Raw genomic sequence first — 14,380 nt, 5'->3', positions numbered from 1 at the left:
TGCATCATTAAAAATTTCAATAACCAAAAATACGTATATAAGACCTATGAACTGTAACCTAGTTATGTACAAGGCCAGACTAGACAGACCAAGTGGTCAGACTCCATAAAAAGGTTGTCAGCCAGTGCCCCATCCCATCTGCCTTGCAGCAACAGGCTAGCCATGTGACAAGGCTGACATAGTCTGCCCAGAGTTTCCTTCATGCCAGGAAGCTATTCCATAAGTTCACTAAGGGCCTGATGCAGAGATGCCCAATTTTTTTTTTTTTTACAATTGACAGATTATCGGTGATCTGTGCACACATGTAAGTCGCTCTGCTCATGTGCCATGATGTACTTGCGGTGGTGGTTGCAGAGAGAATTTATTTGCAAAATCACTGACAGTCAGGAACCATTTGGGAAGGTAAAGGTGGAGTGGTGGCAAAAACGCAGGCGTGTTGCAACCATTCTGGTGGCCTGTTTAAGGCTACATCTGTGATCTCATACGCAGCTGCAATGTCTCCAGTGTCTTACTTCCTGCGGCCATGCTCGCTACCATGGGGCTACTCAGAACTTTGATAATGGACTGATCTGCGCCTGATGCAGCGTCTTTGTACGCAACCACTGGGACTCACAATGCAAATCCAGGCGGCTGCAACTTTAGTATATTCCCGCACCGTTGCTGTGTACAAATCCGCAGTTGCAAATGCCTTTGCCTACATCTCTGAGTCAGGGCCTGAGTTTTAAAAATGATTTTGCCATTTCAGAGACATGCAGTGTATATTATGTATAATGTATACTATAATATAGATTGCCTCTTTAATCTTCTATATCTGCTCCGCAAAACCACAATAACATTTTTGGAAAAAACAGTTTCAAATAATGAATTCTTGAAGATACTGTTAGGAATCCGGTGGCTCTCTAGATGTACATGTTACATCATGGCCTGGCAGGTAATGGTTGGCAAAGGAGGTTGAGTCTTACATAATGGATGTTGCTGTCCCTGCTGATCTGTATAGCCACATACTGGGAACATTTATGGAAATAGACGAATAAGAACAAGATGATGTTGCCCACAGCAAATACTGTAGAAGATGAAGGCTAATGTGTGATTGGTAAGTACTGATATAATACTCAAAAAGAAGTTGTACCAAATCCAAATGAGTTCAGAGACAGCAACAAGAGAACTGATCTTGTTGGGCACACTCCCCCCACGCCTTTAACCACATAACAAATTGTTTTTTTTAATGAGTGAATTAATTGTAGAATGTGTATTTAATCTTATTCAAAATGATTTTAGTAATTTTTTTTAATTCTTCCCAAACATCGGAACATCAGCCACCAACATCGGAACATTGCGACTATCGGAAACATCGCGACCATCACGGCTTTCATTTTAAATGTCAGGACAGCCACCAGGTACACAGGGGTAGGGGGGGAGGGCTTGGGGGGGTTTATTTACACATCCCCAGCGGTTGCTATTGTCTGCAGCCGCTGGGTGGGGGGTCTTGCTGATCGTCAGCACGGCAAACACTGAGAGGGCGGTGTAGGGAGTCTGAGACAGCAGCAGTGGAGGGAAGTTTCTCATCCCTGCCGCTGCAAACTGATGCGACATGTAACAGTGGTTAAAGGTCGCCTCAGTCCTTTAACCACTGATGCGACCATGTCAGGCAAGTGGTTAAAGGAACTGTCAACACTGCCACACTAAACGTATACCATCAAGGTCCTGGCAATCACTCCAAAATATACAAAGCACTTAAAAAAACTCTTGCCAGAATGATACAAATGGCAGCACATGCTAGGCTACCTATCAGAAGAACATGTGTATTACTTAGGGACAAATTCACCCTTTAGAATCCATGTTTATGAAAATGATTTGACCTGTGGTTCTGCAGGTTTTGTGGAGCCAATAAATCCCAACATGCCTTACTAGTAACAAGCACGCTGAGACAACAGCCACGGGTTACCTGAGCTATATCCAAGAACAAAAACCAGGTTATCAGGAAGCTGCAAAATCCTTAATGTCAGGGACTGTATAAAACATCTTGTGTCAGTCTTACACAACACTAAAATGCCCAGCATTATAAGAACAGATGAGAAATGTCCTATCTTCTAATGCAAGTGCAGACAAACTTGACTTGACTTCAGAACTTAAAGGAGCATGTTCTGCCAGCCACAGGTCCCGTAAGATTGCCTAAACTGAAAATATTTTCATTTCTGTACATTACAGTCATTGAGATGCATAAAGCGACTTGTGGAAGGTGACAAATCTTGGGCTACTGAATGCTCTGGAGAATTTTCTTACATATTTATGTGTATGTTTACATTACACAGAAGCCAAGTCCCCTATAAAGGGATCAATAAATTCCTATTTTCCCCAAAAGACACAAATGAACAAGTATCTACACTTTGCGCTAATGGAATCACAAATAAACCGCTACATATATTGCTTCGTGAACAAACAACTCACAAAAACACGGAGGATCAGAATCATATGAACAACAACAAAAATAAGTATATATGTGTCCAATAAAAATACATATGAACGCACACACCTATAAAATATGGGTCTCATGTCCATAAAAAAACACAAGGACAGTGCAACTGAGAGAAGAACTTGCCAGCAATCATCCTTCACGTGGACTGATACTTTGTATCACAAGGTGCTTCAGGCTCCGCCCCTGGCGCTGGAGAACGGAAAAAGGCATGGAGTTCTAAAAGGTCGAATGCACAAAATTCGACTTTCAAAAGGGAGAAAAATAAGAGAGGAGAAGAGGTGGCTCAGACTCCCTATGTAGATGTAAGATAAGAGGTCACAGTGGCGTGTAACATCTAATAATGCACACACAGTCACAGTGCTCTATGACACGCACATACTAACATCTTCATTCAATGTACTGCTTTATATGTACTGGGAAGCAAAGATATCTGTATGACACATACATCAAAAAAAGTGCTCTGCTACAATAGAACAAGTTGCTCTGCATTATATCACCTCTGCTACAGGCCAATAAAGATAAGACATTGCTCTGTAGATATGTGCTGTGATTTGGGAATCCAATCCATCTTCAGAAGTTTCTGAACATCTTCTCTCTCCTACTCCAATCCTCTTCAGCTGGATAGAGACAGGTCAGCTGTGGTGGACGCTGGGTGTTTTCTTCATCCTTTGTCATGATTTGTAGGTGTTTTTTCACCGCCCCTCTGCAAAACAGAATGGAAGAGATGATAGGCAATTCCCATGTAGATGGGATGGAAAATATGAAGAACAGGCTGAATTACAGGAGCAGTGAGAAGCAGACAGTTCAAGAAAACCGAATTCATAAAGTAGGAAATCTGAAGAGTTGCTGAGTTACTAAATATTACCTTTTAATGTGGTGAATGAACACATATTAAAACAATTAATAGAATAAAATGAATAAGATTTATAAATGAGTGTACAGCTGGCCATACATCAGACCAACTTTCCTGCAACTATCCAACTAGTTGGCTGGTTTGAATGAAAAACTGTATGGGAGGAAATGACAATCAGCCATTTGCTCCCAAACACAAGAAAATGTACAAAAACTGTTGTTTAAATCAAACAGGATTAACTAACTTGACTGAACGGCCATTTTCACCTATTTTCCGGTGTTTGGGAATGGTTGGAGGAAAGTTGGTCTGGTGTATGGCCAGCTAAGAACCTGATTCTGAGTTGCATGCAATGCCAATGTTCACGTAGCTGAGTGATTATTTGCAACTGCACATGCAGGAACATTTAGAAAACCCCTTCGGCACACGTGTCACACAGAGTGCATGCACAAAGCTGCTGATGTAATCGATTCGGACAGTATAAGAGATGTGGCGGAAAAGTGCTGGGTGTTCCTGGGCAGTGACTGGGAGGTGGTTACTTGTGCAAGTGATGAGTATATTATGGGAGTGTCGCAGACGTGTCAGTGTAAGTGGCTGTGCTGGCAGCTGCAGGCATAGAGGGCCATGGTCAGATGAAGAGACTGCACCTGCCGTAGGGATGGTGCAATTCTCAATTGGTGGTGACAGTACTGATGGTGGTGTATAAGGGCATGCCAATTGATATTACAGAGTGCATGAACGCTAAAAGTGGGCCTCCCAGTCCTTTTACAATGGATTCATGTACACAAGGAAAGGACTTTGTAGTGACATTTGCATAAACTTGCAGATGGCTGGGAATAACCGCTGCTGCATGAAACTCAGAATCGGGCCCTAAATGTAATTTTATTCTGTCTGATCCTCCTGCATAACCTATATCACCCTGTGGTTATTCCCTAGTGTAGTTGTTTTCCTTACCTCTCTAATCATGACCCCACCCCCCCACCCCCGCTGTATTGCGTACTCCCTTTATCATGTCTTCTATGTAATATGTACCACTGATTTATTTCTGAAAAAAATGTATGGTTTTTTACAGTATGACCCCACTCATATACCAAGTATAGGAAACTCCACTGCGTTACAGCTCTCGGCACTTCTATAGCTAATGCTAGAGGCATACAGAAGTGCTTCCACACATGACAGAGCTAGAGACAACATGTAACATGGCCGTCAGGATCTTTCTCTCTCAAACGTACTGCTGTTTTTTGTACCCCCCCCTCGCCTTGGGATCCATGGAAGGGGGGGGCTTGTGCAGTGAGGATGGGAGGGGCGGGTGAAGTGGCCATGGTGCTACATGTTGATGTCACAGGGAGCAGAGACGGGGCAGCTGGTGATGTCATCAGACGTTGTAGGTCCCGACGCTGCTGGATGTGTTGAACGAGTTGGTATAGTACATTTTGTTGTTCCTAGGAAAGCATGACACCCAGTCAATAACGGTATTGGTCCATTACTCCAGAAAAGATGGCTATGGTTTATCCTGATTACATGTAGAAGAAATGGAGATGGATACTTACCACAGTGAGATGAGCAGTAGTGATCTGCTGCAACTGTTGTGCTAGTTGCCGCTGTTGTTCTGACAATGTGCTCAGTGGGGAGAAGCTGCAGATGAAATAGGAGAAAGGCTAACAACTCATTTTCTGGAAGGAAAAGAAGTAATTGTAAACGTGAAAAATATGTTCATCTAGCTTTCTATACTCTCACCTGGTTGGTATATGTGTGCTGGCAGTCCCGCTGCACAGAGGATTCTGGGTCTGCCCTGTCGTCCCCAGAAGACCACCATTGATACTTCCCAAAATGCTACTTAGTGACAGTGCTGCAGAGTTCCCAGAAAGAGCTCCAAGAAGAGGAATGGCTGCCAGAGTGGAGGGGCCTCCAGGGCCTGTGGTTCGTGCCAGCCCATTCATTAGTTGTTCTGCGCCCATGGTGGGAAGTGATGAACCTGTCTGAGATAGAGGACCTGGGGGTGGAGTGCCATGTAAGGATAGACAGGAGCTGCTTCTGCTGGGGCAGCCAGAATGTGGGTCCTGTAAGGCAGTGAAAATAAAGGTCACTTTAGTCAGGGTGAAAAAATTTAAGGAAAGCAGTGTATGAGCTGACAGATGTGGGGGGCTGGGAACTAGGAGTAAAGATGCAGAATATAAGAGTGATGGAACCGGCATGGCATGGCATGAGAAGGTACAATAGCCACCTGGTGCAGGAGAAAAATACAGTCAGCAGCAGAGGCGGAAAACTAGAGATAATAGACAATAAGCTTTCCCCCTCCATAATTCAAATAGGTATAGAACGTGCCAAAAGTGCGCACCAAAAAAGGGGTGGGGTCTAATTGAGAAGGGGCATGGCCACACAATAGTACCCCCACAATGGTACACATTACGCCACGCAGTAGTACTCCGTTTTTTGTTGATCTGTTTTTATGAAATAATCAATAGCAACACAGTACCGTTTACAGTCAAAACACAAAAATCACTCCATAATGAAAATTATGGCAAAGATAAACAGTAACAATCATTCACTGGGGGGGTGATCAAAAAATATAGAGTAGAATACACAACCAAAACCATTGATTGCCTGTGAGTTAAACTTGTGTGAATAAGGTTCAGAGAGAGAAAGTGACAAGGAATGGGGAAAAAAAGGAAGAGGAGGGAAAGAACGGGGCAAAGGGAACCATAATTTTAAAATTGGAAATACTCAAGTGACTACGATTGTTTGTAAGGTAGAGCCGTGGACATGTAAGCTTTATAAGCATCAGAGGACTTATAATCTAACCAGGGGAAGAACCACATACGTGTGATATCAGATAAGGTCCAGTGGAAGAAGAGAGATGCAGAACAGGGACAGAGAATGGGAGATATGGTGACCGGGGCAGAGGATGAGCGAGATGAGGACCAGGAGAAGAGGATGGGAGAGATGAGAACCAGGGGCAAAGGATAGGAGAGATGAAGACCTGGGGGGGCAAAGACAGGAGAGATAAGGACCAGGGGCACAGGACAGGAGAGATGAGAACCAGGGGCAGAGGACAGGAGAGATGAGGACCAGGGGCACAGGACAGGAGAGATGAGGACCTGGGGGGGCAAAGACAGGAGAGATAAGGACCAGGGGCACAGGACAGGAGAGATGAGAACCAGGGGCAGAGGACAGGAGAGATGAGGACCAGGAACAGAGGATGGGATAGATGAGGACCAGGAACAGAGGATGGGAGAGATGAGGACTACGGTCAGAGGATTGGAGAAATGAGGACTGAGTAGAGTCGAAACAGGAGCATTGGACATGGGAGTGGATAGCAAGAAACATATAGAGAGAGTGGAGCAAGGTGCAAGAAGGTGTAGGACAGTGCAGTGTGAAGCAGTAATTGTATCAGTGGATTAAACAGGAGTAAATATTAAAGACCACGGGGGTCATTCCGACCCGTTCGCACGCATCGGTTTATCGCTGCGGTGCGAATGGGTGCGGAATGCGCATGCGCGGCGGGCACAGTGCGTGTGCGCGACATTGCCCGTTACGTCGCGTCTTGAGAAGGAAGCGGTCGCAGGACGGACCGCAAAGAAGACTGACAGGAAGAGGGCGAAAGCAATCGCAGCCCTGCTAAGCTAAAATACACTCCCCCATAGGTGTGCGCTAGTTGATCGCAGCAGCAGCAAAAAGTTGCTGGCTGCGATCAACTCGGAATGACCACCTATAGGCGTACAATTAGTTGTAACAGCAAACAACCTCCACTCTCACCTCAGAAGGTGAATTTTCTGTACGAATGCTGCTCTTGGAAGTTGGACTCTTATTGCTCATAGAGTCCTGGAAGCTCACTGTAGGGCAGGAGGAAAAATGAATGGTACATATTTGTATGGATTAAAATGCAAAAATATAAGTATACATAGGATACAGTAATATAAACTGCTGATAATTAAGAGAAAATTGAATGCAAAACAACTGCAATTAAACAATTCCTGAAAGAGAGATATAAAGAAGTAAAACCTAAAGTAGGAACGCACCATTAGGGACACTGGCCGGTGGTAGGTTAGGGGGGAAAGGACATGACAGCTGGACATTGAGTAGCTGCAGTTTCTCCTTCCGAGCAGTAAGGGTCATAATCTGATCCTGCAGAGAGCGATTTTCTTTCTGCAGAGAATGCAGCGCCTGTAGCATGTCCACGACTGTGTATACAAAAAAATGTAAAACAATTATATGGAGTGTTCAGCAATTTTACTACATCAGTCTCCAGATCTACTGCACTCTATACAGCATGTGAATTGTTATCACAAAAGTACACAAAGGACCTCAATCATTTCAGTAAGGACTGCAACATTTGTGATTTGCAATCCGACCGATTATCGAATGACTGCGAATGCGCAAGTAAAAATAGCGATAGAAATTGCGTACCCATTGTGATTGCAATGCAGACGCTGTCTGACTGACAGAAAGTCGGCGTTCCTGGGCGGAAACCTGCCATTTTCTGGGTGTGTCTGAAAAAATGCAGCCATGCCTAAGCGTCTTTAAGAAGGGCCTCTGACGTTAGCGATGCCCACTTCCAGCCTCTTGTGTCGCAAGAATTGTGAATGACCTTCCCTGGCGCAGATAGAATTTCGTATGGTTTTGCGACCAGCCTGCATATTGCGATGCATTTGCAATTTCTGCAATGGCCTTTTTTTTCTCTATTTCTGGGTGGCAACTATTTGATCGCAGCAACTGCTTTTTGGCAGAAATTGCAATCCTTACTGAATAAGGTCCAAAATCTGTAACTTCATAACAATCTGACAAATGCTAACACAGGGGCAGATGTATTAAGCCTGGAGAAGTGATAAAGCAGTAATAAGTGGAAGATAATAACGCAACAGCCAATCGGTTTCCAACTGTCATTTTTCAAACCCGTAATTACTGGCTGGTGCGTTATCACTTTACACTCATCACTGCTTTATCACTTCTCCAGGCTTAATACATCTGCCCCACAGCGTCATCTCCTTACTCATGTGCAACTATTAGCCCCTAATTATATGTTGACCCACTAATATCAGTTCTTACTGTTAACTCCTGCCTCTCCATGTTTCTCCAGCAGTTGCTCAAGGTTGGCTGTGATCTGTGGTACATTCTCGCCTTGAGTAGTAGGGCCACTTGAATCAAACAGGGGTGGGAGGTTACTGATGGGTGACCTGAGGGAAAAGGACAGATTATGTTAAAATAAAAAATAAAAACACAACCCACCTTCTAAGCACAAATTCATATATACACTAAAGTGTAGACAGAAATCTCTACTTTATAGATTACTAGCTGAATACCCGTGAATCGCTACGGAATGTAAAGAATAATGCTAATCTTAGTCAGTGCTCAGTGCTGTGCATGCTGGGATGACAGGCCAAGCTCCGCCCGCTGTATGTTAAATATGTTAGGTTTGCAAACTGACTCTCTGTCAAAGGGCCCTAGGTCTCCTTGCTTAGCTTACCCCTAGGTGCCTCTGCCCCTACCCCCGTGTGCATCTGCCCTTACCAGTAAGTGCTGCTGCTCCTATCCGTATGCCTATGCCCCTACCCATGGGTGCCTCTTTCCTTACCTTTTGGTGCCTCTGCCCCTACCTGTGCGTGCCTCTGCCCCTACCCGTGTGTGCCTCTATCCTTATCTGTTGGTGCCTAGTCATGTGTGCCTCTGCACCTAACCCGTGGGTGTCTCTGCCCTTACACGTGGGTGCCTGTACCCCTACCCGTGGGTGTCTCTGCTCCTACCCATATATGCCTTTGTGTAAATTGCTCCAGGCATTCCAGAGTTATGCCGAAAACTATGGATTTTTACATGTCACTCCCTTCCCACCCCCAGCCCTAGGGGTGTCTTACCCACACAGTATTTTTTTCCAGTCTGTAAGTAATATGTGTACCCAGTTTGGTGTAAATTGCTCCAGGCATTCCAGAGTTATGCCCGAAAACGATGGACTTTTACATGTCATCCCCCCTCCCCCCACCCCTAGGGGTGCTGGGGTGTCTTACAACCTGGAAAAAAAACACTGTGGGGGTAAGACACCCCTAGCACCCCTTGGGGTGGGGGGGGGGGGGGAGAGAAAGGGGGTGACATGTAAAAATCTATAGTTTGCGGGCATAACTCTGGAATACCAGGAGCAATTTACACCAAACTTGGTGCACATATGACTTACAACCTGGAACAAAAATACTGTGGGGGCAAGTCATATATGTACCAAGTGTGGTGTAAATTGCTCCAAGCATTCCAGAGTTATGCCCGTAAACTACGGATTTTTACATGTCACTCCCTTCCCCCACCCCCCACCCCTAGGGGTGCTAGGGGTGTATTACCCCCACAGTATTTTTTTCCAGGTTGAAATTCATATATGTACCAAGTTTGGTGTAAATTTCACCAGGCATTCCAGAGTTATGCTGGAACATACATGCACACATATACACATACACACATAGATCCATTTTTATATATATATATAGATATACTCACATGGAGGACAAACTCTCTCGCGGAGAACCTTCTCTACAAAGAAAACTGCAATCTTCTATCTCTGGCTCTGTATAAAAGAGTGTTAATGTCATCATTTGCATCCTGCATGACAAGTCAGGTAAATAGAGCATTCCTAGGTTCATTTCTGTTTTGTTAATTATTAAGATTCTATGGGCTGGCTGTAATGATGCCCGAGTTCAGCAACCGTGCGGGATGCCCGCCGAACTCGGACGTTTTTTTAAAGGGGCAATCACTTGCTAGGCATGGGCGTCATTACATCCGGCCCTATGTGTTTTTGTTTTATTCGAAATAAGAACACAATTTAGGTGTGCTTGATAGAAGCATATAGATAACTAGTATGGCTCATATTTTCCCATATTGATATTTTCTAACATAGAAATTCCCTATGTCCAGGCTTAAGCACAAAACCATTTTGCCGACTGACTGCTAAGGATGCCTGAGTTATTTCCAACATGGATGCTTGTTGGCATGTTATCACAAGAGTGGATGCAGCATCTCCACGCATAAACCATTAAACCACTGCGGAGTTGGGTATGCGTGACCGGCAGTGAGGAGATCGCCGGTCACCAGACGGCAGGATCCCGGCGGCAGTATGCCAGTGCGGAGGGGGAGGGGGGGGGGGGGGGGGGGACAACAAGCCCCTGACGCTCGCCACAGGTTCTATTCCCACTCTATGGGTGACATGTTACAATCCCGACTGTCGGGATTGTAAGTGGGTGGGATGCAGAGGGTGGTATTGTGACCGCCGGTCACATAACTCCCACTGCTACCACGCTACACTGCAGCTGCTTTAATAGAGACGGCTATAGAAAGAAAGTGAACACATGTAGAGACACACATAGGTTTTCTGTACACCTTTACATGCTAGACCAGTAATCTGCCCAGCAATAACATTGACTATCTGCATTATCAGATGGCACATGGCTGACAGGTTGTTACATATATTGCAGTACATTAATGTATGGCTTGCCTGTGGTTCCAGGAAAAACAGGAAATAATATTTTAGGTTAATTCCGTTTCCTTGAAATACTCCATGGCAGCCATTATAATGGAAAACTTCCTTATAGTTTAGGTACAGACATGTGAAATACAAATGCCCCAGGTTGGTATACAGTATATTGCAGTTCTGCCTCTTCCTGTGTCCTTAAGTGACTACTCAAGCAAGCTTTGAAAAATATAAAGCATTTCAGACAACAGAGGTAGAAAAACTGGACTGACATGGGAGTAATTTAAGGAAAAGAAACTTATGGTAGTTGTCATTTTTGGGTTTCCTTATCAATCCTCAATACAAGGAATAAACTGTAGCCTGTGCGTACAGCTAACACTTCATAGTTTAATGAAAAAAATAATAATATTTCTCCTAGATTCACCTCTGATAAAGGCATCACTGAGTGATTAGGTTTAGAAAAAAAATAAAAGAAAGAGGAAGGTTTGGTCCTCTTTGGTCTCGGCTTTGAGGACTCTCTCCCCTCATCTTTGCAGTTGTATGCGAACATTCTCTTAACTCAGGTACAAGTTTGTATTGCTAGGACCTGGATGGCATCAGCTCCTCCCTCTATTCACCAATGGGTAGTCCTAGTTAATGTCACTGTATCCCACGAATGCTTCATGTATCACAAAAGAAACGGCCTTCTAAAGTTTGATAGGTTTTGGAATCTCTGGCCATAAGCTCCCATCTTCGAAACATTACTAGTTTGATTTTGACTTTGTTTGTTATGCCTCCACCAGCCCCTGCCCTATTTATCTGCAATGACCCTGGTACTGCTTCGTACTCCATATGTTAGCCTCTGTTTGGTCTTATTTATCTCTGTATATGTTTTACAGATAATCAGGTTTACTTATAAAACTTCTGTGCAACTGTTAGTACTTTGTCTGTCTCCTTGTCGTACTGTGTATTCCTCAAATTTCTATTTCACTTAGTTTATTTTTTTCTAGTGTGCTGATCTATATCTGCTGTTATTAATATGTATACTCCGATTTCTTTTGTTTTTATTGTTATATTTCTGTCTTTGTTTTTGTTATTGAAAACTTTCAATAAAAGCACTTGATTGGAAAAAAAAAAGAACAAGGCGGGAGATCTCTGCATCTATAGTCCGAGCAGTTGTTTCAATCTAGGAATGAGGATGAATGATTCTACATTAGTTCACTCGGTACTAATAATAATAATATTAGTTCACTCAGTGAGCGGAGAAACTCGTGGCAGATATGCAGTACCCAGGTCACAAACTGTTTGAACTACTTCCATCAGGCAGACGCTACAGGTCCATTCCCGCAAAGTCGACCAGATCCATTAAAAGCTTTTTCCCAATAGCTGTCCACCAGCTGAACAATATCTTAAAAGTCTAACATGTATATATCGATCGTACAGTTGCAATGTGCAGTATGAACTCATACGTGTAATGTTTGTAATGTATGCTACGTTTTCCCTCTTCTTAATCTATGTATTCCCCCTTCATGTATCTGCTTGGCGATGCACTGTACCGCAAAAAAATAAGAATTTACTCACCGGTAATTCTATTTCTCGTAGTCCGTAGTGGATGCTGGGCCTCCGTAAGGACCATGGGGAATAGCGGCTCCGCAGGAGACTGGGCACAACTAAAAGAAAGCTTTAGACTACTGGTGTGCACTGGCTCCTCCCACTATGACCCTCCTCCAGACTTCAGTTAGGATACTGTGCCTGGAAGAGCTGACACAATAAGGAAGGATTTTGAATCCCGGGTAAGACTCATACCAGCCACACCAATCACACCGTATAACTCGTGATACAATACCCAGTTAACAGTATGATAACAACTGAGCCTCTCAACAGATGGCTCAACAATAACCCTTTAGTTAGGCAATAACTATATACAAGTATTGCAGACAATCCGCACTTGGGATGGGCGCCCAGCATCCACTACGGACTACGAGAAATAGAATTACCGGTGAGTAAATTTTTATTTTCTCTAACGTCCTAAGTGGATGCTGGGACTCCGTAAGGACCATGGGGATTATACCAAAGCTCCCAAACGGGCGGGAGAGTGCGGATGACTCTGCAGCAACGAATGGGCAAACTCTAGGTCCTCCTCAGCCAGGGTGTCAAACTTGTAGAATTTAGAAAACGTGTTTGACCCCGACCAAGTAGCTGCTCGGCAAAGTTGTAGAGCCGAGACCCCTCGGGCAGCCGCCCAAGAAGAGCACCCCTTCCTCGTGGAATGGGCTTTCACTGATTTAGGATGCGGCAGTCCAGCCGCAGAATGTGCAAGCTGAATCGTACTACAGATCCAGCGAGCAATAGTCTGCTTTGAAGCAGGTGCACCCAACTTGTTGGGCGCATACAGGATAAATAGCGAGTCAGTCTTTCTGACTCCCGCAGTCCTGGAAACATAAATTTTCAGGGCCCTGACTACGTCCAACAACTTGGAAGCCTCCAAGTCTTTAGTAGCCGCAGGCACTACGATAGGTTGGTTCAGATGAAAGGCTGATACCACCTTAGGGAGAAATTGGGGACGAGTCCTCAATTCTGCCCTATCCATATGGAAAATCAGATAAGGGCTTTTACATGACAAAGCCGCCAATTCTGATACACGCCTGGCCGAAGCCAAGGCCAACAACATGACCACTTTCCACGTGAGATACTTCAATTCCACGGTTTTAAGTGGCTCAAACCAATGTGACTGTAGGAAATCCAACACCACGTTGAGATCCCAAGGTGCCACAGGAGGCACAAAAGGGGGCTGAATATGCAGCACTCCCTTAATAAAAGTTTGAACTTCAGGTAGTGAAGCCAGTTCTTTCTGGAAGAAAATCGATAGAGCCGAAATCTGGACCTTAATGGAACCCAATTTTAGGCCCATAGTCACCCCTGACTGTAGGAAGTGCAAAAAACGGCCCAGCTGAAATTCCTCCGTTGGGGCCTTCCTGGCCTCACACCACGCAACATATTTTCGCCATATGCGGTGGTAATGGTTTGCGGTTACTTCTTTCCTAGCTTTAATCAGCGTAGGAATTACTTCCTCCGGAATGCCCTTTTCCTTCAGGATCCGGTGTTCAACCGCCATGTTGAACAGACAGGGCCCCTGCTGCAGCAGGTCCTGTCTGAGCGGCAGAGGCAATGGGTCCTCTGACATCATCTCTTGAAGTTCCGGGTACCAAGCTCTTCTTGGCCAATCCGGAACAATGAGTATAGTTCTTACTCCTCTTCTCCTTATTATCCTCAGTACCTTTGGTATGAGAGGAAGAGGAGGGAACACATAAACCGACCGGTACACCCACGGTGTCACTAGAGCGTCCATAGCTATCGCCTGCGGGTCTCTCGACCTGGCGCAATATCTTTCTAGCTTTTTGTTTAGGCGGGACGCCATCATGTCCACCTGTGGCCTTTCCCAACGGTTTACAATCAGTTGGAAGACTTCTGGATGAAGTCCCCACTCTCCCGGGTGGAGGTCGTGCCTGCTGGGGAAGTCTGCTTCCCAGTTGTCCACTCCCGGAATGAACACTGCTGACAGTGCTAACACGTGATTTTCCGCCCATCGGAGAATCCTTGTGGCTTCTGCCATCGCCGTCCTGCTTCTCGTGCC

At 44.8% G+C, this 14,380-nt stretch overlaps 1 protein-coding gene across 3 annotated transcripts in view; it reads right to left on the bottom strand.

Annotated features, from left to right (window-relative positions):
* Positions 1-242: 242 nt before the first annotated feature.
* The window catches only part of MLLT6 (MLLT6, PHD finger containing), a 167,571-nt gene continuing 153,433 nt past the window's right edge, over positions 243-14,380 (bottom strand). For all 3 annotated transcript variants that reach the window (XM_063959693.1, XM_063959692.1, XM_063959694.1), the window contains exons 13-20: positions 9,801-9,867; positions 8,373-8,500; positions 7,346-7,507; positions 7,083-7,159; positions 5,064-5,386; positions 4,877-4,961; positions 4,559-4,768; positions 243-3,179 (exon numbers count right to left, since the gene is read on the bottom strand). In XM_063959693.1, the coding sequence (XP_063815763.1) occupies positions 3,138-3,179; positions 4,559-4,768; positions 4,877-4,961; positions 5,064-5,386; positions 7,083-7,159; positions 7,346-7,507; positions 8,373-8,500; positions 9,801-9,867 (1,094 nt within the window). In that variant the 3' untranslated portion in view covers positions 243-3,137. The remainder of the gene's footprint in view (positions 3,180-4,558; positions 4,769-4,876; positions 4,962-5,063; positions 5,387-7,082; positions 7,160-7,345; positions 7,508-8,372; positions 8,501-9,800; positions 9,868-14,380) is intronic.

The sequence above is a fragment of the Pseudophryne corroboree genome, chromosome 3, assembly GCF_028390025.1.
Source record: "Pseudophryne corroboree isolate aPseCor3 chromosome 3, aPseCor3.hap2, whole genome shotgun sequence".
Classification (NCBI taxonomy): Eukaryota; Metazoa; Chordata; class Amphibia; order Anura; family Myobatrachidae; genus Pseudophryne; species Pseudophryne corroboree.
Note: the sequence above shows the minus strand (reverse complement) of the source record. Positions and strands in the feature narration are given on the sequence as shown.